This window comes from Manis pentadactyla, unplaced genomic scaffold (assembly GCF_030020395.1).
Source record: "Manis pentadactyla isolate mManPen7 unplaced genomic scaffold, mManPen7.hap1 scaffold_290, whole genome shotgun sequence".
Lineage (NCBI taxonomy): Eukaryota > Metazoa > Chordata > Mammalia > Pholidota > Manidae > Manis > Manis pentadactyla.
In genome coordinates, this window is record NW_026644682.1 from 16,494 (window position 1) to 42,132 (window position 25,639).

The window sequence follows — 25,639 nt, forward strand, 5'->3', positions numbered from 1 at the left end:
AGAGGTGGGTTACATTTTGAAGAAACACTGATCCTGTCACTGAAGAAAAACTGAAGCAAATCCAAAAAGAAATACAAGAACAGGAGACACTCCTTCAGGGATATCAACAGGCAAGGTGACACTTCGCAAAAGAAGAATTTGTTCTTGAGAACCTTTTGTTATAAAACAAAGCATATTAAAGTATTCCTGTGCTCATTTAACAGGTAATGGCAATTCTGGCAAATATGAGGAAGCAATAATTTGACTAGTCTGAACTTTTTCATGAACAGAATTCAAATGGTTAAGAGCGTGGGTTTGGATTCAAAGAATCTGGTTTGGTCTTAGTTCCACCACCTGCTGTGTAGCCTTGAGCAAATCACTTTAACTTTCATATAATCCAGTTTCCTCATTTGTGAAATTGGGTATGATGATAGTAGTAGTTGCCTCATATGGAGTTTGTGATGAAAATAAGACAGTGTAAGCCAACCTGTTAGTGCCTGGCACACAGTAACTAGCTAATGAATGTTGCCTGTTTTTTTTAATAGCCATTTCCGTAAAACTATCCCATTTTTCTTTAGTTTTCTATAACACTTTACAGTGGAAGGTTTTGATATATTCAGAAATACAAATCTGAAATCAGTTGGCATTTGCACTATGAGTGAAAAATGAATTAGAGAAAATCTTTGTGTCCTGTAGAAGGCAGACATTTGCGAACCATGACGGATCCTTGGTGATGTTGACCTGACAGTCGGCCGGGACATATTTAGTGATCCCTAGCATGAGATTTCATCTTAGTTTCTTCCCCACCACTCCCTTTTTTTTTTTTAATCCCTCCCTTTCTCATCTTTTTCTCCTTTGACAACATAGCCTAAGAATCAAACCTGTCAGTAACAAGCATTGTCTTCCAGGGACATCCAGAGAAAGCATTACAGTGTCAGTGATTACATTTACTACCTGTGGAAGTACTGATTTTAAAAGACACATTGCCCTGAAGTTCATGAGAATCGTCCATACCCTTTGCCTGCCATTCTAATCATGCCATTTAGAACATGCATTTTTAAGGATTTCACAGACCCATTAATATGCCAGCTACCCCCTCCCACAAAGATAACACAAAATTTGTGTATCTGTGTATATATTTATATTTTTTTCTGGTTTTCAATAATTCTACAAACATTAAGCACAGATCATCTGCCAGGCATTAGGCCAGATACAGTGAAGATAGTACATGGTTTTCATTAGATCTTCAAAGATCCTTGATTTTCATCAGGTTCTTAAAGAGGTTAATAACCCAGAGCACCTTAGCACAGATTGGTGCTTTCTGATCTCAGTTTGAGTCACTCAAGGCTGGGGGTAAACTGGGTCTAGTCCTTGCTCTCCCTCATCCTGACATTTTCAGAAATATCCAGTCTCTAAGTCTGCTCACAGAAAGTTCCAGAAACATGAATGCCCACTGTGACTGTATCCAATCTCTTCATTTTCTTCATTGCGGGAAGCCAAGCCAGAAACAGAAAAAAGAGGGTGCAGATAGTCCCCCCTGGCCTTTCCACCCCTGGTCCACACAGTCAGGATGTGCTTATTCCTACAGCCACTCACCCACTTACTCCTGTGAAATGTGCAAAACTGACATAAGGCCCTTTGGCTCTGGGCATTTTTGCAACTTTTTTTTCCAAGTAAGCATTTTGGAAAGAATTGTTTTCAGGTAAAACTTTTTTTCTGAGATGATATAAGTAGTTTGAAAAACATTTTGCTTACTGAAAAACTGAAAAATTTGAAAGACTTTAAAAATATTTAAAGGATATAGCTGTTGTGAGCATATATACTTATGTTTTATAAGTACTAGCAATTTTAACTATATGTGATTTTCTATTTATGAAGGAAAATGAAAGACTATATAATCAAGTGAAAGATCTCCAAGAACAAAACAAGAAAAATGAGGAGCGAATGTTCAAGGAAAACCAGAGTTTATTCAGCGAGTTAGCTTCCTTAAAGTAAGTCCTTTTTAAATTCTTAAAACCCAACAGACTATTTCTAAGTATTTTATTATTGTATTAAGAATACATTTATTTTTACTAAGAAATGAAGATTTATCGTTTTGTAACTTTTATATTTTAATATTCAGTGGGTCTGTCTTAGTGTTAGATGACTAGTGGATACCTCGGTATTTTCAGCCTATTCATATTTGAGTTTGATTATCAGTTTTAGGAAATTGAATATACAGTATTCTTCTTGATCAGTCATTAAGCCTGAGATGCTTAACATTTCCTAAGGAACCATGGGATTAACAATAATAAAAAGTATGTATCATACAATATCATGTAATGTCTTAGGAGAGGTTCCATACCACAGCAGTAGAGCCTGAGGCGAGGATCCTTGGGGAGGTCATTTCCTAGAGGATAACTTTCAGGAGAAAGGGAGTAAGAGAAGCAAGACGGGGGTGGGGGAAGGCAAGTAAGCATATGGTCTCAGCTGGAGAATGGTTTCGTTCTGCTCTGACCGGAAGCTTGGGAGAACAGACTGTCCCACAGAGTTGGTCTCTGCTTGAGGCCAGTGAGGCAGCCTTTTATACCCCTAGCCTTTTATACCACCGGCTGAGGTATGCCCCAGGAAGGGGCTGGGGGATATTCCCCAGGCCATGGGGCAGGGCTCTCAGTGGGCTGAAGGCATTTCTCCAGAGGAAGAGAACTTCTGAGTTGTTGTCGACCAACGCCAGCCCCTACTTAGGAGTCGTAGTTCAGACTGTAAGATCTTTTGGATGTTTCTCCGTCCGACTTTAACATGTTAGGTAAAAGGCCAGACCCGCAAACATGGGCAAGTCAGGGCACTACCTGCTTTTAGGAAATGGCTGCCAGTTTGCATTTTCATAAATATCTAATCACTCAGATAGGACTGCTATTGGAAGGAACTTCTTTGGCCATGAATGTCATGAGCTTTCTTTTTATGCACATATTTCTTTCATTCTTTTGTTAGATAACCTAGGGAGTAAGAGGCAGGGCTGCTGCCAGCTCCAGCTGATCTTTATGCAAAATAGCAAAAGACACACCTTGTATAAACAAAGCTACACAGTACACAGGGTGGCAAGTAAGGGCACTTTTGTGTAAATTAGGGGAAAAAATACCTCTTAATCCTGGTAAGTGTAACCCCAGGCCAATTGTGATAATCTGCCAGTTCCAGTGCATGAAAGCATTTACATCTGCTTTTTTTTCAATGCTTCAGTATTTTAAAATGTCATCTTATATCGTCTAGCTTTTAAAAAAGATCTATTCCAGAATCCCAAACTGAAGCTCTCAGTGGAACTTTCACAATTAATTGTTTCATTAGTACATTAGGGCTAGATGCTCTTACATGGAGTCCTAAACTCCTTGCTATAGTATCTCTAGAAAAACAAATACAATTCTAATGTCCAAATAGTAGACTGTGTTTGGTTTTATTTGTCAGTTTCCACGTGTAATTGGCAACTTGTATTCCTCAGAAAGGAGTCTAGGATGATGTGACAACACACATTACCACAGGAAAAATGGGGCCCATTTTTCTGGGACATTGATTTTTTTTTTTCTCTAAGAATTGGGAGAAAATATTTTTAAAAACAACTTCAGGATTCTATTCTTTCATATTAAACTTTAAAATTTCCCTTAAAATAACTTCTTTTAGTATTTTAAACTTTAGATTAAATAAGCTTTTTTCCTTAGCATCTCACATGGTTTCAATATCCACTACAGCTTTTAATCTTTAAGAATTGAATATTTTGCATCAAATGGAGTACCTTGTAAAAAGAAAAATAAAATTTTTTTCTTTTCAAAATAAATCAGAGAGCAGATGCACCAAAGTCATTTCCTACCTCAAGTAGCTGAGACTTCAGAGCCTTCTGGAAACTGGAATTTTACAGATCTCTTAACAGAACTACGGGTGGCACAGGTAAGTTGCATAGGGATTTTAAATATCAATGAGAGTAAAGATTATAAAAATTCCTATATTTGTAAAAAATTTTATTACTTTATGAGTAAACATTTAAATTTCATACCATTAAAAAATTAAGAAATATCAAGATTAGCTTGTGACCTTACGGTACAGAAAACAACATCACACTGGTTTTGGATGGCGTCTTTTTATAATCCGACCTCTTGCCGGGCACTTTCCGCATGGTGTCATACTGGAGGCATCACCACGCTTGGGGCATGTACACCTTATTCAGACAAATCCCTCACTGGAAATGTATGTCTAAAATAGGAAATAACTTGGAGATAGTTATTCACCATAGAAAGTTTCGTTAGCTTTTTACCTGTCTCCTTAAGTGGACTGTGTACTTCTAAAGGGCAGAGACTGTATCTACAACTATTTATATCACATTTTCCTAACATAGATGTGAAATGCCATAGCTGCTGCATAACTTTTTTCTCTATTTTTATTGATTTGTGTTATAAAACATACGGTTCTAGAATTTTCAAGAGTACATTTATCAATGGAAGAAGTTCTAAAATTTTGGTCAGGTTAATTCTATTTGGAGCAGAACAATTCCATATACTGCATAACTTTTATCACCCCTGTCACCAGAACTATGTGCTTATAGCACCCACCAGTCATTTTAACCATCAAAACTACTGCCACATTTCAAAACATCCCCTGTGGGAGGGCAGTTAATTCTCCCCACTCCTTCCCATTAAGAATCATACCACTGAACTAAAAGGCCCTTCCAGTCTATTTGAATGATTGTATAAATTAGAAAAATTCCAATTACATGCCACCTTTAAGAATAAATTTATTATATAAAATTAGATTACATAGAAATCTAAACATACCATAGTTTAATAACTGATGTTTAACAGGTTTTTGTAGTAAATAAAGTACAGCTTCAAATATGAATCCATTAGGGAACTTTCTTTTGATGCATGTATGTATGCATGTATAGAATGATTAAAGAGTGAGTGATTGCACTTTCCTCCCCTTATCAAGTAGACCTAAAAAATTAACAAGTTAAAAGAGTGCCATATTTCATGAAGGCTGAAAAAAACATGATAAGGTTCCAACCATAGCATTAGTTTTATTCAAAGGCTGTTTTTAGTGACCTTTTAGACGTGTGCTGCTTTGAACATATTTTTCTGACAAATAGGAAACTAAAACTGCCACTGAAAATACTGGAAAATGCCACATAGAATATAATAAACATCTTGTAAATGCATAACCCAGCTCTTAAGAAAAGTAAGGGAACTCTCTAGAGGCCAGAAATAAGGAGGGATAAAAATACCTAACAGTAAACATCTACTGTGAGGCTTGCATTTTAGGCTTGGGCTTTAATAGCAAAGTGAAGTGAGGACATCAGGACTTCAAAGGGCCATACCCTTCATGAAACAATGAACTAGGAAAAAAATCCAGTCACCTGCATAAGTGCCCAGGATGTCAAGAGAGCTTTTCTGTCTTAACTTCATCTGTACATGGGGCAGAGTAGAGGTCTCCTTTGGTCTGTGCCCATGTTTTACCAGCTGTTCAATATAAATGTCATCCCTTCTACCTTCATTTGTATTTTAATACTTGAATTGATACTATCTGCAAGGGTTGGTTTTGCTCAAACTGAGAAAAATAACAAACTGAGGTCCTGAGTCAATGATAACCTCTAGTGTGTCTGGAAGGAACAAATTCAAAACAGCTCTTGGAATCGTAAGGTTCCAACCACAGCATTAGTTTTATTCAAAGGCTATTTTTAGTGACCTTTTAGAAGTGTGCTCTTGGAATCTACACCCTTAACCCAGCTCACACAGTATTCCTACAGGTAAAAAACCCACTGATAATTACCTACAGTTAAAAATTATACAGAGAAACAAGCCATCATGAGCCAGCATGCATAACGGAAACCTCAGAAGGCAACACCACAGATGGGGGAGCTAATGTAGCAACAAATCAGTCTTGGTCCCCGTAGAGCTTTCTGCCTAATAAAGAGAAGAGGCTTGTACACAAGTCAATGTCATAGGAGACAGAAAGAGATAAATGCTAGACTAGAGGTACAATGAAAAGTTTATGGTGATGCAGTGGAGGGGATAGCAGGAATAGACTCATTTGAACTAAGCTTTGAAGGGTAAGTATGATTTTTATCAAGTAGAGGAAGGGGGGCTAAGAGTAGCATGGAACATAGAGCATATTGAGAATTCATGCAACAGTGCTTTGATATGCCAAGCATTTTTTATGCATTTATGATAAAAGGATTACCAAAATAAAGTACTGCTTTCAAGTAAATACATGATGTCTTTTTTCAAGTAAATTTTAAGTAAATACATAAAAGGTGGTGATAAGCATTGCAAAAAGAAAATAAAGCAACAGGAGTGGGGTTTGCTGTGTTAGAAAGAACTTCCTGGGGCTTCATTTGAGCCGAAATCCTAATGAAGTTAGAAAGTGAGCCGCCTACATCTCTGGGGGCAGAGGACACAGCACAGACACCTCGGGGCAGGAGTGTGCTGGGTCCACTCAAAGAGCTCAGCAGTCTCTGGCTGAAATGGAATTGGGGGGTAAGATCAGTAGTAGCTGAGGTCAGAGGCGTGGGCAAGGCTGGGTTACGTGACGCTGAAAGTCGTTGTGAGGACTCTGGATTTGCCCTGGGAGGATGGGAGCCGCCAGAGAGCCTCAGACAGAGGAGTGATCGTAACTGATTCTTTAACACAATTCCTGTGGCCGCTGTGAGGAGAGCAGACTGTATGTGCTGCAGGCGGAGGAGGCAGACCAGTTAGGAGGTCAGCGCAGTGATCCAGGGGAGGTGGAGGAGCAGATCGGAAGGTCTTCAGGCTGCGTTGGGTTAGATCATTAAAACTGACTCGTAGGCCCTAGGGAGCTACTGGTAATTGTGGGAAGTGATCAAATCAGAGCTGAAATTTAGGAAAAATAATTAGCACCAGTTTTTATGATAGACTGGGTGAAAGAGATTATACCACAGTTTTTTATGGTTCGAAATAATTTGCTTTTGTAATTCTATGAATATCAAGAAAGAAAAAATAAGTTCATTAGAAGACATCAAAAGACTGAAACAGGACAAACAAGCTCTTGAAGTAGACTTGGAAAAAATGAATAAGGAGAGATCCAGGCCAAGGATCAGATTGCTTACGCCACAGGTAAGACCCTGGGCTGGAGCAGCTTACCTTCATATTCATGGCTGTTCTTTATTCTTGAATTTAAGTAACAGCAATTGGATAGTGTGATCAAAATGCTGTTCCTTGAAGTATATCCTAATTTTAGAGACATTTTTTTTAATTAGTTGTAATAGGTATGTACATTTAATAGGTTTTAGCAGGAGTAATTGCAGGATTAAAGAAAATCAAGGATTATTTTGAATTTGTGGCATTTTATGTGGGATGACAAACATTGTTCACATGTCTGTCATCCCACCTAGACTGTGACCTTCCTGATGGCATAGTCTGTCCTTTTATCCCTGGGTCTGAAACATAGGCTCCCACCTATTTGCCAAATGAACAAATAGCACTAAATTTTGTAGGAAACACAAGGATAAATATGGTATTCCCCACCATGGAAATCAAAGATAAGAATGCAGAAAAATTTAATATTTTAAAAATTGCAAATAAACATGAGATGGGGTGCTGTGTAAGAGTTTCAGAAAGGGAAGGCTGTCATTTGAGCCAGGTCCTGACAGATGGGAAAATTCAGAAGTGGAGTGGCAGGGGCTGCCCAGGGTGTGTCATGAGCACGTTACTGAGCGTACCTGTGGACTGGAGCTTCAGATGGGAGAGCACAGGACTAGGAAGGTGGATCGGAGGAGCCCTTACCTGCTCAAGTAAGGATCTTTCCTCTGTGTTGGTATAATCTGCAGTGTAAGATACGTACAATAAAGTCCACTTACCTGTTTGTAAGAAAACCACATTTACTTTTCTCACTAGTAAAATAGAATGATAATAATAATAGTATCCATCATGTAAGTTTTTTGTGCTAGATAAAATCATCCATAATAGGCATTCTTTAATGTTTTCAATTTTTACTTAATATAATTATAGCAATTCTTCATTCTTATTATCTCTCAGGTCTAACATTTATTTTCTCATGGAAATTACTTTACTTTTATAATGAAAGTGAGTGGGAAAATAGTTGACTTATCAAAAATTTCTACATAGCCAACTTCGCTGCAAGTTTGAGGATTTGGACTATGAACACAATTTTCAACTCTCTTTACTAATACTAGATTAAAGTAAACACCACCTGGCACACATCAGTTGTTTTTTACCTCATATTTTTTCATAATGCTTTTATAAGATAAGCATTGGTTTTCATGTAAAATATTTTAATATGGTTTATTTCCATATTTTGAAAAATTGCAGTCAAGTTACTGAGTTTACCTTATAGGTGAAAAATTATATGAAACAAAAATTTTAGAAGAAACACATAAAGAAGAAATCAGTCTTCTGCAAAAAAGATTATAGTGGTTTGCTGAAAATCAGGAACTTCTGGATAGAGATGCAGTTCGGCTTAAAGAAGCAAATGAAGAAATTGAGAAGCTCAGACTTGAGGTAGTCATTTCAGAATGTATTTCTGTAGGTGACCCATTACCTTCAATAATTAGTTCTTAGCCTTGTAAGTGTCCATGAATCAATATCTAAACTCTGTTCACTCAAATTGCTGGTTTGGCATTTGGTTGCTTTTAGGTGTGTAGCCTATTTTAGATTAGACTGAGAATAAATCCAAGCTGCTCGCCGTGCCCTGTCAGGCCCCATGTGGTCTGGATCCTGCCTGCCCAGTCATCATACCTCAGCCCCAGTCACTGTCCCCCAGCCGCACCAGACCTCCCCCTGGTTCCTGAACATGCCGAGCCTGTTCCACTTGATGCCTCTGGCCTAGGTTCTTCCCTTGTGTCACTCCTTGTTCAAGTCTCATCTCAAACTTCTCCCCAGAGAGACCTTTCCTGACATTCTCTAATCTAATGCAGCTGTCAGTGTCGTCCCCGACTCTCTTCCCATGCCTTCACTCTGTTTTATTTTCTTCATAGCACTTGTCACTCTCTGAAGTTATTTTATTCACTGAGTGACTTACTTTGTTAGCTGATCAGCCGTCTCCTTTCCCTGGAGTGTAAGTGCCCTGAAAGCAGGGACTTAGCTTGTTTGCCCGCTTTGTCTCCATGCAGTGCCACGTCTGGGATTTCATGCATGAGTGAGGGAACTACCATCATGCTGCCCTGCTTGTGCTTCTCTGCTGTGCTTTAAATATGCTTCTTAACATGTTCTTCACTTACTGGCAGGTCAAGAAACTGAAAGCTGAATCTGGAAATCCTTCTCTTCAGCAGAAGATACACTTGAAAGATAGAGCAGCTGATGCCAAAAAAATTCAGGATCTAGAGAGACAAGTATGTATTCAGGGTAAGTTTTCATTAAGGTATTTCATATATAGTGCATTTTTATTTTCTCTTTTGCTCCAGGAGTTCCTACAAAATATATTAACCTAAAAATTCTTGTTTTTATTCGTTTATTTTGATATAGAACTGCTCCCACTTTAAATAAACTTGATATGTAGCATTTAAAGTAACATTAATAAAAGTAGTAAACAGCATCACTTTATATAATCTGTGGCTTTACACATAAAGAGATTTTAGACTAATGTGCCTCATTAGATGGTAGAACTATTGATGGAAAGTTATTTTTGCATCCCAGCTCTTTTTAGACATCTGGGAAGAAGGAAGTAGAAATCTGAAACACTGGGTGTGGAGTTAGAATTCCTTCTGTCGAAAGACAGGTGAGAGAGGAGTACAGCAAGGGAGACCCATGAGCGGGGACCGTGGTAGTGGTGCTCGGGAAAGGTGAGACACCCTAGAAACAGCAGGCAGCCTCCCAAAGAGCTGGCCGTAATTTTGAGTTCTTGTTCACTGTACAGGCTCAGAAATATTTCATGGTCAATGTGGCTGGACGACCTTCTTCAAAAATCATAGTACACTAATTAGGGTAAAGTTTTTTTCATTGATGTAGTTTTTCAAGGTGAAATATTAACTTTTCCATTCTACTTTTAAAACTATAAAGTAACACTTTTATTCATAACTAAATATTAAACAAAATAAGGATGTTCAGCCTCATTCATAAGAGCAAGATTCTGTAGTCAAGTCATGACACTTAAACATGCAGGTATTATTCCATCACAAACCCAAAAAGGTGAGGTCATCACTGGGCTGAATATTATCCCAGTTTTATGAGAAAGAAAAAAAAAGCAAAATATTAACTTTGATACTTTCACAGGACCTGTTCTTTTATCAAAGGTATGATTTGATAGTTTGGCTCAGTGGCCAGGAAAGAAATAGGACAAGGTAGTTTGAAGAGCTAGAAATGTTCTGAAATAAATGTAGTCCAGGATTGCTTGGCATTTTTTCAGTGTTTAAGATTTAGAGGAGCTGGTTTATTTAAAGTGGGAGCAGTTCTATATCAAAATAATGAGTAAAAACAAGAATTTTCAGTGTTTACCATACAGAATTGTGAGGGAGAGAAGAGCAAAGAAACTACTCCTCCTCCTGATAACTTCAAGAGAAGTAATGTAGAACTGAATGTATTAGAATAAAAAAATAAAGCATGTTTCAAAAGCAAAGTTAAGACTTGAAGTGGTGATCCATATTGATGAGAAATATAACACTTTATTAAAGTAAATACTCTTTTTATTAACACTTTCATTAAAAATGTATTGCTTAATCATCTTAGATTATATCTTTCTAAAATATTATGCATTAATACCATTTTATGTAGTTTGCTGCATATACATTTCAGATCTTATTCGGTGACCATGAACATTTCTAGCCTTATGATTTTAAATATTAATATATATTTTATAATAAATGTACATCACAAAATATCTAGAATCATTTTGGAGCCATATTCTAAAATAGATTATAGATATAACTATAAATAGATTATAGATACATATGTATGAATTATAAATATAAAATAGATTATAATTATACAGTAAAATATCTTTTCTAAATAGTGCATATGTAAAAATGAAGCTAATTAGAAATGCATGTTACAATGAAAATTTCAGATTACATGCATTCATGCTTTTATTTAATATAATATTCCATAGGTTAATTTCCAGTGAGAATTTTAAAATATTTTACTTTGTATGACAGCCACCATGATATCTGTAACCAAAGAATATTAAAAAGCAAATTAAAGAAGCTACAAATAAAATCTAATTTTCCCCCAAAACTGTAATATACATTTCAAGATATCAAAATTAGATTGAAAATACATCTTAAAATTTTCAGTGAATGCATTAATTGTAAGTATATTAAAACACTGATTTTTTAAAAATCTAAATCTCTTTAATATATGTGGCATATGTATGTATATACCTTTACATCCTCACATCTAATAATTAGTTTTTTAATACCAGAGGAAGCAAAACTTTGAAAATTTTCAGATGTAATTATCAATATTTGCATCTGTATAAATATTTGTATTTATATCCCAAGTTCCATTATATGTATGAATGTGCAAGTAATCTTCATGAATGGAAATATTTGCTGTTAGTTTTGCAAATGATGTGACCCTTAAATACCTAACATCAACAATGTTCAGTCTGTAAATAGGATTTTCAGCACCAGCAACCCATCTTGTCCTAGGAAACGTCATTTTTGAGATCAGATTATAATAAAAGCGAACATTATCAAGCCCTTACTATATGCTAGGCACTCTGCTACCTACACATTTTACCAGGAGAAATGTCATTTGATCCTCACATATGTTTTCCAAACATCTTAAATCATAATACTGTTAGCAAAAACAGATATGCACACATATGCATATATAATAGCTAGCTCTAGTTTCTGTGGACCCTGATGCAGTTCTAGCTTACAGAAAGACCATGTGCTGTGTCATGGTAGACTGAATGAGAAGTGTTGTAAAGACATCATTAAATATCACCTATTCCTCCTTGCTTCCTAATTGAAAGACATCATTTTAAAATAGATTAAACATCTCTTTGAAATCTAAACACGATTGATAAAATATAAACTGCTTAATTTTAATGTACATCAGACCTTACAAACGTACAAAAATATTTTAATAGGTTAAGGAAATGGAAGGAATTCTAAAGAGAAGATATCCCAATTCTTTACCTGCTTTAATATTGGCTGCATCAGCTGCTGGTGATACAGTGGACAGAAATACAGTAGAATTTATGGAAGAAAGGGTAAAAATACTGGAAGCTGATCTGGAGGGCAAAGATGCCGGACGCTTTCACAGGCGTTTCGGTCCATTCAGTGTAATCTTTCCGATTACCTGTGAGGGAAAGATCCTGCTGACTCACCTTGCAGATCAGGGACCTGAGATGTTAGCAGTTTAACTCCTGCCCGAGGTTCTGCTGCTGGCGAGACGCAGAGCAAAGCCTCCAACTTCGCGCCGCGTTACTTCTAGGATGCGGACCTCATTCCCCGTAGGTTTCTGTCCTCAGAGACGCAACAACGGTAGAATGCTAAGTTTCAAAAACAGGAAAAGGTTGAAAACTTGGAAATTCTTTGGCCTGCTAGTTAAGGTCTTACCACGGAGGTGGGGGTTCCTTTACTCCACCCTCTTCAAATCTTTCAGCGCTTACCTGGTTTGTTTTCTTGTCTCACTTCCCTGAATTCTGAGTTGCTCTCCTCCTTTAACCAGCCAGTTTTCAGCTTCCCTGACTTATCCTCTGCCCCGGGTTGCTGGTCTCCGCCACTCCCCACTCACACAGCCGTGCTCGGGGAGGTGTGTGCACGGCCGCGAGGGGAGGCCAGTCTCAGTGGTTCTCTGCGCTGCTGGGCCAGCCCGTTGCAGGTGGTTGATCAGTCCTTCCTCCTTTCCCTGGAACACCCCCTCCAGACTCTCTGTCAGGCTCCTGTTGCCTCTCCCCTCCTCGTAGGTATTCTGCCTCCTTTCTCCTCCGAGAATGGAACGTGTACTGTCTTTAGTCAGACCGACCTTCCGTCTAGGCTGACTTTCACTATTTTAGCTTCACAGCTTTGCACTAGTTACCTAACCTCTTCGAGCCTGTTTCCTCATGTAAAAAACAGATAAAAACTGATTGACTGTTAGTTATGTCACTTTTACTCCAAAGTTTCTTTCAGTTCCTCTATTCCTTTTCATCACCGTGTCACTCTCCTACTGTCATTAATAAAAGATGGCTCAATTACTGTTGGAACCTCCCGACTAGTCTACCCATACCCACTTCATTCACCCCGTTCTCTAATCAGCTTTTGACACCAAAGGCAAAATCATATTGTCATCTCTTACACACACACACACACACACACACACACACACACACACACACACCTGTCTTTGTTTATACCCCTCAATGGCTTCCTGTTCCCCTTAAGATAAATAAATGGCCTGTGAATGCATGTAATGCCAGGCCCCTTTGTGCCCCGCAGTGCCTCCCCACACCATGCATCCACCGCCCACTCACATTGACCTATTTCTCCTCCTTGCCACGTGTCTTTCAGCCACAGTAATTTGTGTTCTCTGCCCTCTAACGGTACTCTCGGCCCTCACAGTTAGGGCATCCTGTCCAGCTCTCAAAACAAGCATTGCTTCCCCTGTGAAGCCTTCCCTGGACTCGCGGGCAGACAGATTCCCTCTGCAAGCACTGCATCCCGCACCCCTCCCCTCCACTGCATCCACCCCATCTGGAGGATCATGAGTGACCTCTCTCCCCATCCAGCTTCTGGGAGTCATGACCACCTCACTTCTGCTCTCTGTTGTATTCCGCCACTCAGCAAAGTGCCTGACACAGAGTAGATGCTCAAACACTTTAACTAGTTAATCCAAAATTCATAGGGTATCAGGAGGATTGAGTGGCAGAGTGTATGTAAAGCCCTTGTGTCATATCTGGAGCACAGCAGACACTCAAGAAATGATTGCAATAATTACAGTTAATATTCCACTGACCAAAAAGAGGCATAAATTCCAACCCATGACCCCATTTTTATATATCTAAATCTACCCATCCCTTTTTCTTGTTCGCAGTCCCTGACCACATCTCACTCCTGCCCTGGTTACTTCCTGCCAATTCCTCTTCCATTTCTGATTCCCAGTACACACCAACCACTTGCTTGTCTTTATACGGCTCTTCCTACTTCCAAAATGTCCCTGCCTCCACTTATCCCCAAATTTATACTCATTCCTCACGGCTGAACTTAAATGTGTAGTCTGCCCACCTTCACTTGGGCATCCAGATAACTCAGGTGCCTCGTGCCCCCTGCATCAGGAGGCCAACCATCCCAGTCACAGGACTCTGCAGCTACTGCCGTGTCACTCTCCTTAACCAGGCCGGGAACTCGTAAGGCAAGAACTGACTTTCTTTCCCTCTACAATCTGGCACAGTGCCTGGCATTCAGCAGTAGCTCAATAAATACTCATTAAGTAAATGAACAAACACTGCTGCACCTCCCTATGCAGAGTAAAGTATTAGATTATTACTTTTACAATACTAAAGCTCCAGTAAATAAATTCCAAGCTGACTTACTACCTAGGAGATTTCTAAGTTGATGTTAGAAAGTTGAAACTGTGCTATTTCTTAAAGACTTCAATACCAGCAATTGCTTTCGCTATTTATCATCAGAGTATAGTTTGCATAAAGAAGGATACACAATAATAAGTTTGTGAGATTTAAAATAAGTTTTGGGGTATACAGAATGTCTGATGTAGTGTTTATGAAGCAAAATGTCTAATGTAATGTTTATGAAACACATTACTTATGAAATTATATAAAATACCTTGAGAACATATAATGGTATGCCCTTCTAAGACTGGGATTTCAATACGTGACAGACTCAAGGAACATAGAATTGGAGGCATCAGGATATGTGATGACTGCCTGAATGAATGAACGGGAGAACACAGGCCTTCAGTAACTAGTGAAATGTGTAGCAGTGGTTTGGCATTACGTGGATTCTTTCCTTTCAGTTTCGGTATGAACAGAGACTAGAGGAGCAAGAGAGCTACTTGCCTCCAGATTGAGGGTAGCACCTCAGAACCAGTGTGGGGACCCCTCCAAACTTAAAGCACCAGAGAAGGAACTCAGCGACATGAAGGAAGCCCATCAAGTCACTGTAAGAAACCTTGAATCTGAGATAGGCATTCTTAAACATCAGAAAGCTGAATTGGAACTCAAAAGAAAAGATGAAGATGATAAAGATTTCCAGTCTATAGAATTCCAGGTGGAACAGGCTCATGCCAAAGCTAAACTGATGAGACTTAATGAGGAGCTGGCTGCAAAGGGGAGAGAAATAGAAGACCTTTCAAAAACTGTGGAGAGGCTTCAGAAGGAGAGAAGGACAATGCTCTCTAGTCAGTTCTGAGGGTAGAGAGGAAGCGACTACAAACAGGGTGAAGAAAGGCGTGCCACCCGCAGGGAAAGGGGACGCGCTCTCCTCCTCTGCAGCGCTGGGGGACAGACTTTACCAACCAGATGCTTTTATAGATTCCCATCTTCCAGAGGTTTTACAAGAAAACTGCAGATTGAAAAGTGAACTGCAGAGATTAACTGTAGAGATGAATGAGCTGCAGATGAAATCTGATGTAGCAATGAATCAATTAGAAGACTCCATGAAAAGGTAAAATGTGAATTCAAAAATACATGGGGACATAAAAAGATAAAAATTTGAAAATAGTAAGATGTATTTCTTCTGGTAATTTGTTTGACCTTGATCTGAACTTATTAACAAATCCTAAGAAATTGTATTACATTGCTAAGCGTAGATCTGTTTCAGAGTAGGATCCTCTACCTGTGCCCAGAATCCGATGAAGCAGACTCTCCACGTCAAACCAAAGCATGCCCTTGGGCTGACCAGTCCTGTTTTTCTGCAAGTGTCCAAATGGCGTTGATAAGCTGACCCATTCGGCCTTCTTACAAATGAATATCATTATTTATAATTACCACAGGAAAATGCTGTCACAATATAGCCACTATTAAAACTGGTGATATTTTAAGAGGAAAAGGTCCTATTTTCCCAAATAATTCTTCGAATTAGCCTAGTGATCACACCCATACATTCCTTGAGGAATGAGTCTGCTCATCCCTTGCTCCCTCAGAGTGTCAGATACTATCCACTGCCTCTCCTCTGAGCCGCCCCACATGCTCAGACCTTTGCACTTGATCAAACCAAGTGCTGTTCCTTTTTCAGCACCACTTTGCCGCCAGCAGCTTCTTTCATTTCTGCCTCACTTATTCTTAAATACGGCTCTCATCCTCACCACTCTTGGAAACCCGGTCTCTCAGGAACGACCTTTCCCGGTCAGCGTAGTTTTCCTTGACGTTGTTGAACACACCGCCTTTCCTGAAACAGTTTCCCCCCTTATCCTCCATGACTCAGCAGCTCTGACCGAAATTCCTTTTCTCTTCCCTTTAACTGACTCCTGACTCTCATTCACCCTCCTTGAAAATCCGACTTTCTGCCACGGTTTCAGTTTTAGACTTTCTGTTTATTTTTCTCCATTGCCAAACTCATCACTCATATGGCTTTTATGAGCCATGACGTTAGATTTACTTTGCAAGGCTTGTTCTCTTCCCTGGGTTCATAGATATGTGTATTTTTTTTTTTCCTTTGGATTCTTCCTCTTGTATCTCAAATATTATCTTTTCTACCTGTGAACTAGGTCCTCCTCCCAGCTTCCTCATCTCTGTTTATAACCATATTTTTTCAATTGCCAGGCGCAGCTTTACTTCCTTCATTTCTTGGGTTCAGTTTATGGGGTACTTTAGAAATAGGTCCCATCTTGCTTTCCTCCGAACTACAGTGCAGCGGCCTCCCTAGTATGCCAGCCGGTGCCCCACCCTGACCGCCCTGGTTTTGGTTGCTGTCTCCCCCATTCGTCTTGCTTAAAAACCATTAGTATTCTTTAAGCACTCCTGTGTCTGAGTTACTCTGTTCTCCACTGACTCCCAGCTTCTTGAAGAATCAAGACTGAATTTCTCTGCCTCGTGTCACGAGTCCCATCACTGGTCTAATACTCCACTGTGGGGCTCACTATACTCGCTGCCTCTTGCATGTTTCAAGCCTCTTTCACCAAATACTACCTGGAGCTTCGCAGGAAGTGTCCTGCTCCCACCTCCGACTCCTGGGTGACCTGTGATGTGTACCGAGAAAGCACTGCCCGCACACGGCCTTGTAGCGCCCGGGAACTGATGTAAGATCACACTTACTCTGCAACCTGGTGTAGGAGCAGAATGAGCATCCGGAGCGCCCAACAAATGCTTACTGATTGATTGGCAGCCACACGTGACTGAATCATCGTGGCAACTATACTGCCTCCAAACTGAAACCTTGTTTCTTTAGTCCTGAATGCAATAGTAGCAGTGGAGCTATTTGGAAGGAATCACATGTTTTCCTAGAAATCATTAAAAATAAAGATTTTTCTTATAAATTGTCCTAAAAATAATTGGTAATTTTTTTAGTATTGTCAGTCTGTTTCTCAGATAACTCGGCCTGAGAAGTGAGGAGTAATCTTCCCTAGTCCCAGATTTTAGGCTGTTTTTTCACTTTAGATCAGTAACATCATGGGTGTTTTAGCTATTTATGCTCTTCCTAGGACCCTAATCTCACTATTTCCATGAAGAAATAATTCATATATTCAAGTAAGCAATTGATAAATTTGTTTATAGTTTGGGAATTTCCATATTACTATATATCAACAATGACTTACTAAGTACCTGCTTTGAGTCTCAAACCCTGTCATTTTAAAATAATTTTCCCAATAAGAGAGAAAATGTTTTTCTGTAAGAAATGTATCAAGTCTTTAGTCAGAACTTTACCATTTACTAACTGCCTCTGAGTGTATAGATTTTGTCACAGAGAAAAACCAATGGTTTCTCACACTTAATGGTCCGAATGAATTCGGTGCACATTACCCTGGGCCCTGATAATCGCTATAAAAATCACTGTATTGTTGTGACGCAGTAGCTAGCCCGGAGTCATATGCATAGACCAGGAACTGAGGCATGTTGCCTAGAGACAATGCATTGGAGATTCTGTAGGGAACTGAGGTTACCGAAATAAAAGTCTGCACAAAAAAATCTAAGTTTATCTTAAAAGGTAAAATGTCAAGCCCTTTGCTTTAAATTCACACAGACATTTAGAACCTTTAATTCCTTCCAAAAGTTCAGCCCCAGATGAGTCAAATGGAAGGCCCAGATTCTGAGGTCCAACTCTGCTGTGTTTGAACCCTGACTCTGCAGTTTAGTGATCTAGACCCCAGGAACATCACTCATTCGTAAACTCAAGTTTGTCCTTATAAAATTCAGCAAATAATAACAAGCCTGTGGAATGGTTCTAAGAACTCAGAGGCAATAATGTATAAAGCACCTCGCACAGGACAATACTGGGGCATGCTCTCCCTTTGCTTCTTTAAGTTTCAGGCTTCTTATACTATTTTTGTGCTAACTCTCAATTGAAGAGCTGCTTTTATGTGTGGTTTTCTTTAATTTGCTCTACAGGATCAAGGAAGATGCTGCAGCACAATCACGTCTCTGAAAGCCTCTCATCAGAGGGAAATAGAGAAACTCCTTTGCCAAAATGCAGTAGAAAATTCTTCTTCTAAAGTAGCCGAATTAAATCGCAAACTAGCAACTCAAGAGGTAATGACTTTAACAAACTTTCTTTGACTTTAACATGATTGTTTTCAGGACTGTTAGCCGAACATTATTTAACTGGGTAATGTTTTTTACTTTACTATTTTGAGGTTGGTAATAGAAATGTGAAATGATTGGCTTTTTGTTAATAGGACAAGATGCCATTACCATATGCTTAACTATTGTACTTTAAAATCATACCCTTTAAATATCTTATTTCACAGTTTTGTCCCTACATTTCTCAAACAGGTGTTCTCCTAAGTTAGTTGTAATGGATGGTCAAGACCTTGGTACTTGAATGTTGAACCATCTCCCTCCTTCCCAAGCCCCAGCTGATAAGTAATTATCCTAGTTGTTCTTCCTGCCCCATTACTTTTCATTCATTAAACAAATAATGATTCGGCGCCTACAGTCAGGCACTGGGGACAAAATAATGAACAGAGAGATAGACAAAGTTGTAGCCACAGTTCTAGTATTACGAAGCATAGTCTTCTAAGAATAACGACAGGGTAACTGACAGCTCATCCATATTTCCTTGAATAAATGTATTTTCCTTCTTGGTTAGTGTATATACCTACTTGGAATATCTGTGAATATCTACTGTTTGGCCCATCTTCTGTGCTTGTTAACAAGGTGAAAACATAGCATTAAAGTAGAATTTATATCCCCAACTTATTTTCAAATCATGTCCCCAGAAAAGAAAAGGAAAAAGCACATAGGGCAAAAAGTTAGCAGTTTGTAAATCAAGTTGAAGAATATATGAATATTCATTGTACTCTTTTTCTTTTCTGTAGGTTTTCATTGTAAAACACAAGCTGAGGGGGAAAAACTTTAAGAATAATTATCTCACCACCACCTCTCTCATCAATAATTATTTAATAGTCTTGATTAAAAACAAATCCCTTAATTGGGGAAGTTTAAATATGGACTGGATATTAGATATTTTGAAATTATTATAAATTTTCTTAGGTATAAGAATGTTGTGGTTTTATGAGAAAATGCCCTTATAAGGACGCATGTTGAAATATTTGGAGTATTTAGGGTGAAATGTAATGAGGTTTGTAATTGAATTTCAAGTAGCTCGGAAAAACGAATTGAATATTTCAATGAAAAAGATGTAAAGTGCTTTACAAAAGTAACCATTATACAACTTTGCAAATAACTTGTCTAGTTCTTCCCACGTAGGAGTGGGATGGTAGTGGGCAGCGTAAACATTGTACCAAACGACTGCAGACTGAGGAGCAGTCTGGGAGAGGCAGGAGGAGTAGTGGCATTGTGCTGGAGGGCCCTGAGGATTATTTTCCCAGAGTTTTAAGTGTAACATGGTAAATTGTATGTTAAATGAAAGTCAGCACAGTCTGATCATAAAAATAATAATTTTTTTAAAAAGGATTAGAGATAAGAGATAAAAATATTCCCTAAGTTTTTTCAGTTTCTTGATGGAAGTATTTATAAATTTTGGTTTCTTTGTCTAAAAATACAAGTGACAGTTATTTCACAGATATTATTAGGCTCATGTTGTCTTTATTCAGTCAGTTGCCCTTTAATAGAAACATTGTCCTACTTATTCCCAGTGTTACAAAGATAATTGGTCACTTTTCAAAATGCTTGGACTTTATGGAGGTTTATTTTAAATGGTATTTTTTTGGAACTTCAGAAGAAGAGTACTAAAGAAACCAAATAGATTCATATTCATTAATTTGTGATACAAATGATGCTTTATATTAAATGTTGAAAAAAACAAAATAAATTTATTCTGTGAGTTTAATTAATTCAACAAACTTTATACCTGTGGCAGTTTATTTCTGACATTGAATTTGGTCATTTTAAAATATTAAGATCTTTTTAATATTTTAATACAAAAAAAGTTGGCTTTCTTTGTTTCTCAAATAATGTTCAAGGAAAAACTTATTTACATTGTACTTCTAACATAATTTCCTAGGTACTTATAAAGCATTTCCAAAATCAGGTTAATGAGCTGCAGGGTAAACAGGAGTCTCTTGTAGTTTCTCAAGTTCGAGAAGAAATTCTACAGAAAGAGGTAAGAAATAAACAAAATACTGAGCCAACATAACATTTCTTAACTGTTTCAATCATATTCATCTTTCTGTATAAATGTTCAACTTAAATGCAGAAATAGATATAACCTGAAAATACCTGTCACCTGTCAAGAACATATTTATAACTTCTTTATGGAAATAATGCTTTCTCCAGATGAAGCTCAAATATTTAACTGATTAACTTATATATTTGTGAGGTTTTTTTTGAGATTTTCTGGGCAGTGGGGAATTGAATGGTTAAGGCCATTTCTACATTAAGTACTACACTATTTAATTTGGTAAAGAAATAGGTAAAGCAATCATGGCAGTGATGCTGGATTACCCAGGACAGTATCACCACAGGAAATAGATCTCCCTGCAAATACACCATTTTTATGAGTCTAAGATCTTTTTGTTTCTAGAAAGTCCAAAAAACCAGATAAGCTGTGCTTTCTATTCTTTGAAGCATATACACCATTTTTTATTACTAAGGGATTTATTAAATTAGCACAAGCAAACCAACTAATTGTATTATGAAATGTTAATATGTTTGTGAGTTTCTCCTCATTGATTTCTTGTTTCATACCATTATTGTCAGAGAAGATACTTGATATGATTTCAGTCTTCTTGAATTTTCTAAAACTTGTTTTGTGGCCTAACATATTTTCTGTTCTCAAAAATGTTATGTGTGATTGAGAAGAATGTGTCTTCTGCTGTTGCTGAATTAAATATTCTGTCTATGACTGTTATGTTCATTTCGCTTATGATGATGTTTAAATCCCCTGTTTCCTTATTCTGTTTCTGGGTGGATTATCCATTGTTAAGAGTGAGGTATTAAAGTTCACAACTATTATTGTACTGCTGTTTATTTTTCTTTCTAGCATTGATAGTTTTTGCTTTATATACGTGGGTGCTCCAAAGTTGGATGCATAAATAATGGATACGATTGGTGTATCTTCTTGAAAGATTTACCCCTTTACCATTATATAATGACCTTCTTTGTCTCTTTTTACCATTTTTAGTTTAAAGTCTGTTTTATGTAAGTATGGCTACACCTGCTTTGTTTTGTATACCATTTGTTTGAATATCTTTTTCCATCCCTTCACTCTCAGTCTATCATTGGATCGTGTTTTTTCCTTGTTTTTTTTAAATCTATCCTGCCATTTGGGGAGGGTTTTTTTGACTGGAGAACTTAATCCTTTTATATTTAAAGTAATTACTGATAGGTAACAATTTGCCATTGCTATTTTGTTCATTATTTTCTGTTTTATAAATCCATTATTTCTTGTTTCATATCCTTCCATTTTTTGGTGTGTTTTGATTTTGGTATCAGTATGCTTTTACTTCTTTATAGTCATCTGTGTAAATACTAAGGTTTTTCCCATGTGGTTACCATGAGGCTTACATAAAATATATGTAATGTAATCTTAAATTATAACACCCTCTTTTAAGCTGGTAACAACTTAACTTCAATAGAATTCCTAAACATTACATTTGTACTTCTCCCTCTCCCAGTTTAGGTCATTGATGTTACAGTTTTTATCTTTTATACCATTTAATAGCAGATTATTATAACTATGGTTATTATTGCCACAGTTGTTTAACTCTTAAATTAGAGTTATAAATGAATTATGCCCCACCATCACCATATTACAAAATCTAACTTACTCTATATATACCATTACCAATGAGTTTCACGCTACCTTCTTAAGTTTTTGCAGCATTAGTTACCATTCTTTTACTTCCCCTCAAAGAATCCCCTCTTTGTAAGGCAGGTGTGGTGGTGATGAGCTCTTGCAGCTTTTGTCTGTTCAGAACCTATAGTTCTGAGGAACAACTTTCCTATGTGTAGAATTCTTCATTCACAGTTTCTTTCAATATTTTGAATCTGTCACCTCATTCTCTGCCCTGAAACATTTCATTTAAGAAATCCACAGATAGTCTTATGGTAGTTCCCTTGTATGTAACTTTTTCCTCTTCTCTTGCTGCTTTCAAAATTCTTTGTCTTTGACTTTTGACAATTACGGTGTGTCTCAGTGTAGCCCTGTTCAGGTTCAACCTCCTTGGGGTCTGTTGGGCTTCACAGATCTGGATATCCACTTCTCTCCCCAGATTTGGGACATTTCAGCCATTATTGCTTTAGGTATACTTTCTGACTCTTTCTCTTCCTCTGGAATTACCATAACGTGGATATCATTTCTTTTATTTGTGTCCATTCAGCCCCATAGGCTTTCTTCATCCATTTTTATTTTCCTTTTTGCTCCTCTGACAATTTTAAATTGCCTGTATTCTGGATTGTGGGCTCTTGTCTTCTACATGGTTGAGTCTGCTGTTCAGGCTCTCTTGGATTCTTTAGACCAGTCATTGTATTTTCAGCTCGAGAATTTCAACTTGTTTTGGAGTTTTTGATGGTTTTGATTTCTTTGTAAAACTTGTCATTTTGTTCATGTATTGTTTTCCTAATTTTGTTTAGTTGTCTCTATGTTCTTGTTCTTCTCTAAATTTAAGAGTTCCTTGATAGTTCATAGATGTCCGTTTCTTTATGGTTAATTCCTGGAGCTTTATTACTTATCTTGATGGCGGTTTCCAGATTTTCATGGTCCTTGATTCCTTTTTTGTTATCTGCATATTTGAGAAACCAGTCTTCTCTTTAATACGTTACAGGTCTGACTTGGCAGAGACAGTTCTTCCCAGTCGGCTCAGTTTGGGCTTCTGGGTGTGTCTGCTGGTAACATTCCTGGGCAGGAGGAGCGTGCCCTGGGGGCCTGTTTTTGGGTGAGGCCACTGCCCCGGCTCTCAGGCTGGGTGAGTGGGGTGCCGGCTGAGCACAGCTGGGTGAGATTTCTGCCTCGGTTCCCTGCCAAAGTGAGGCAGGAGGAGGATGGCCTAGTGTGAAATTCTTGGTTGGATTTTGTCCACTGGTAGAAAACGCTGGTTGCCTGAGTTCTCCGGTCAGGCTCACTAGCCTCTCATGACTGAGGTTATATTCAGCAGTAGGTGGGGTTATGGGCCCCATCAAGGCCTGCTCAGCTCGGTGTTTGGAGACCCAAACCAGGCAAGACCTGTGCCGTGAATTCTCTGGCCAGACAGAGTGAGTGAGAGTCTGTGCTCTCTTCAGGTGCCTTTGTAAGCAGGGCTGTTGCAGGTTTGCACAGCTTCCCGTGTGTTCCGGTTGGACCCCGCGGTCCCGCAGGCTGAGAGCTGTACGCAGCAGTGGGCGGGGCCTTCAGTCAGTCTCCTTCCTGGTTCAGGCGGTGGGAGACCCAGCTCCAATACCAGTGAGGTTCTTTGTCTGTGGTCCTGTCCCAGCCAAGCAGCCTAAGTACCCTGGGCAGACAGGTCACTGGCTTTGCTCTGCAGACTGTCAGCTCTGACTTCCACACTCCGCTCTAGTGTCGCTGGGCTACCCAGCTTTCCAGATGCTCCATCAACTTCCTGGTCGGGTGGGGCTGCGACCGTCACTTAGAAGTGGTCCAGACCATGACTTAGCTCACATGCCTGGGAGGGTACAGACCAGGCGCCAGGGCTGGCAAATCTCTTCATTCAAGGACCCAGATCAGGAGACCTACACCCTCACCCCACTACCTTGTCAGACGGCACCACTGACTTGGTTCTACACATGAGCAAAACTGCCAGTTGGGATCGCTGTCCGGGTGCTGCAGGTCTACCATGGAACTCAGTCTGCCATGACCCCAGTGCCAGGGTTGTCACCAGCCCCTCCCTACTTCTCCATCACAGTCAGATTCCCAGTAGTCAGTCCTCACGGAGTTCCCCATAATCTCCATGGGGCAAGACCAGAGTTGGGGCTTCCAGGAAGTAACACACATGCTGCGGAGCTGGATCTCCATCCTGGGCTCTCCTTTCCACCTGGAGGAGCCACAGGCTCGGGAGATCTCTGTCGGTGAGGTGTGCACCAGCCTGGCGGAGGGGCGGTGTGGGCAGCATGCAGCTGCTGCTCCTACTTTTCTAATATGGCCTGTCTTGGTTGGGCTGGTGCAGGAGTGCTTCAGCCCCAGCCTCGTGTTCCAGGATTCTCTTGGTAATGGTGTCTTGTTCATGAATAGCTGTTAGCTGTTCTTGTGAAGGGGAGCAGGAATAACCTATGTCACCATCGTGACATCACCCATCCCATCTTCATATCTAATATATCTTTATTACCACTTTTGCTATACATTTGTATAATAGTCAAATAGTAATAATAAACATTTGTTCAGTATGTACTAGGCACTGTGTGAAGTGCTCTGTGCTTCTCAGCATAACCCAAAAGTATTGTTGTTATTCTCCTTTTATAGATGAAGACATTGATACTACAAAAAATGACATAACTTGTCTGAGGTTTACCAATCAATACGTAGAAGTGCCAGCATTAGAATCTAGGGCCTCTGATTCTAGCTCCCAGGCTCCCAATTACAGTTTACCAGTGCCTTCCCGTTGGACATTCAGGCTGCCATTTGGTACCATATAAGTTTTTCTGTAGTATCAAGTAGCAGGAAGCATTCTTGATCATGCATTTTTTGTCTGTGTGCCCATTTACCTCCAGAAACTAATAAATTCACTGAACTACAAGGATTTTCTTAAAAATATTCCACTTTATACTCTTAAGAGCTACTTTCAAATGAGTACAAATGAAGGGACGTTTTCTCTTTGTCTAGAACCAAGTTTCTAAATTTATGTAATTTACAAATGAATAATCAGTGAAAGGTGAATTCATTAATTAATTCATGAATAATTGTTAAACACTCTCTGCCATGCATAGCTACAGGTGGTGGGAATACTGAGAACAAAGTAGACAAATTCCTGTTGTCATGGAGCTTATGCTTTACTTGGGGAATCAGACAATAAATGTAAGGTTTGATAAATAAAAGTAACTGAGACAACATGTATAAAGTACTTAGCATAGTGCCAAGCACATGATAATGTCATGACTTAGTACTACTTGTCATTTAAGCATCAGTTTAAACATAGCTGCGTCCAGTGAACAGGCCTCCACTCTAAGTTCTGTGTCCCTCCCGCATCCCCATCTCTCCACAGTAGCTCACCCGATGAGAATTCATATCCATCCGACT

General features: G+C 38.8%; 1 protein-coding gene across 1 annotated transcript in view; it reads left to right on the top strand.

Annotated features, from left to right (window-relative positions):
• Nucleotides 1-264: 264 nt before the first annotated feature.
• LOC118919345 (centrosomal protein of 162 kDa-like) overlaps nucleotides 265-25,639 on the top strand; it is a 35,977-nt gene continuing 10,602 nt past the window's right edge. Inside the window, 13 exon segments of the mRNA XM_057496715.1 lie at nucleotides 265-1,970; nucleotides 3,789-3,894; nucleotides 6,945-7,035; nucleotides 7,038-7,070; nucleotides 8,311-8,474; nucleotides 9,200-9,304; nucleotides 12,004-12,198; nucleotides 14,871-14,901; nucleotides 14,904-15,258; nucleotides 15,260-15,520; nucleotides 18,400-18,419; nucleotides 18,422-18,540; nucleotides 20,477-20,575. Of these exon segments, the coding sequence (XP_057352698.1) occupies nucleotides 1,852-1,970; nucleotides 3,789-3,894; nucleotides 6,945-7,035; nucleotides 7,038-7,070; nucleotides 8,311-8,474; nucleotides 9,200-9,304; nucleotides 12,004-12,198; nucleotides 14,871-14,901; nucleotides 14,904-15,258; nucleotides 15,260-15,520; nucleotides 18,400-18,419; nucleotides 18,422-18,540; nucleotides 20,477-20,575 (1,698 nt within the window). The 5' untranslated portion in view covers nucleotides 265-1,851.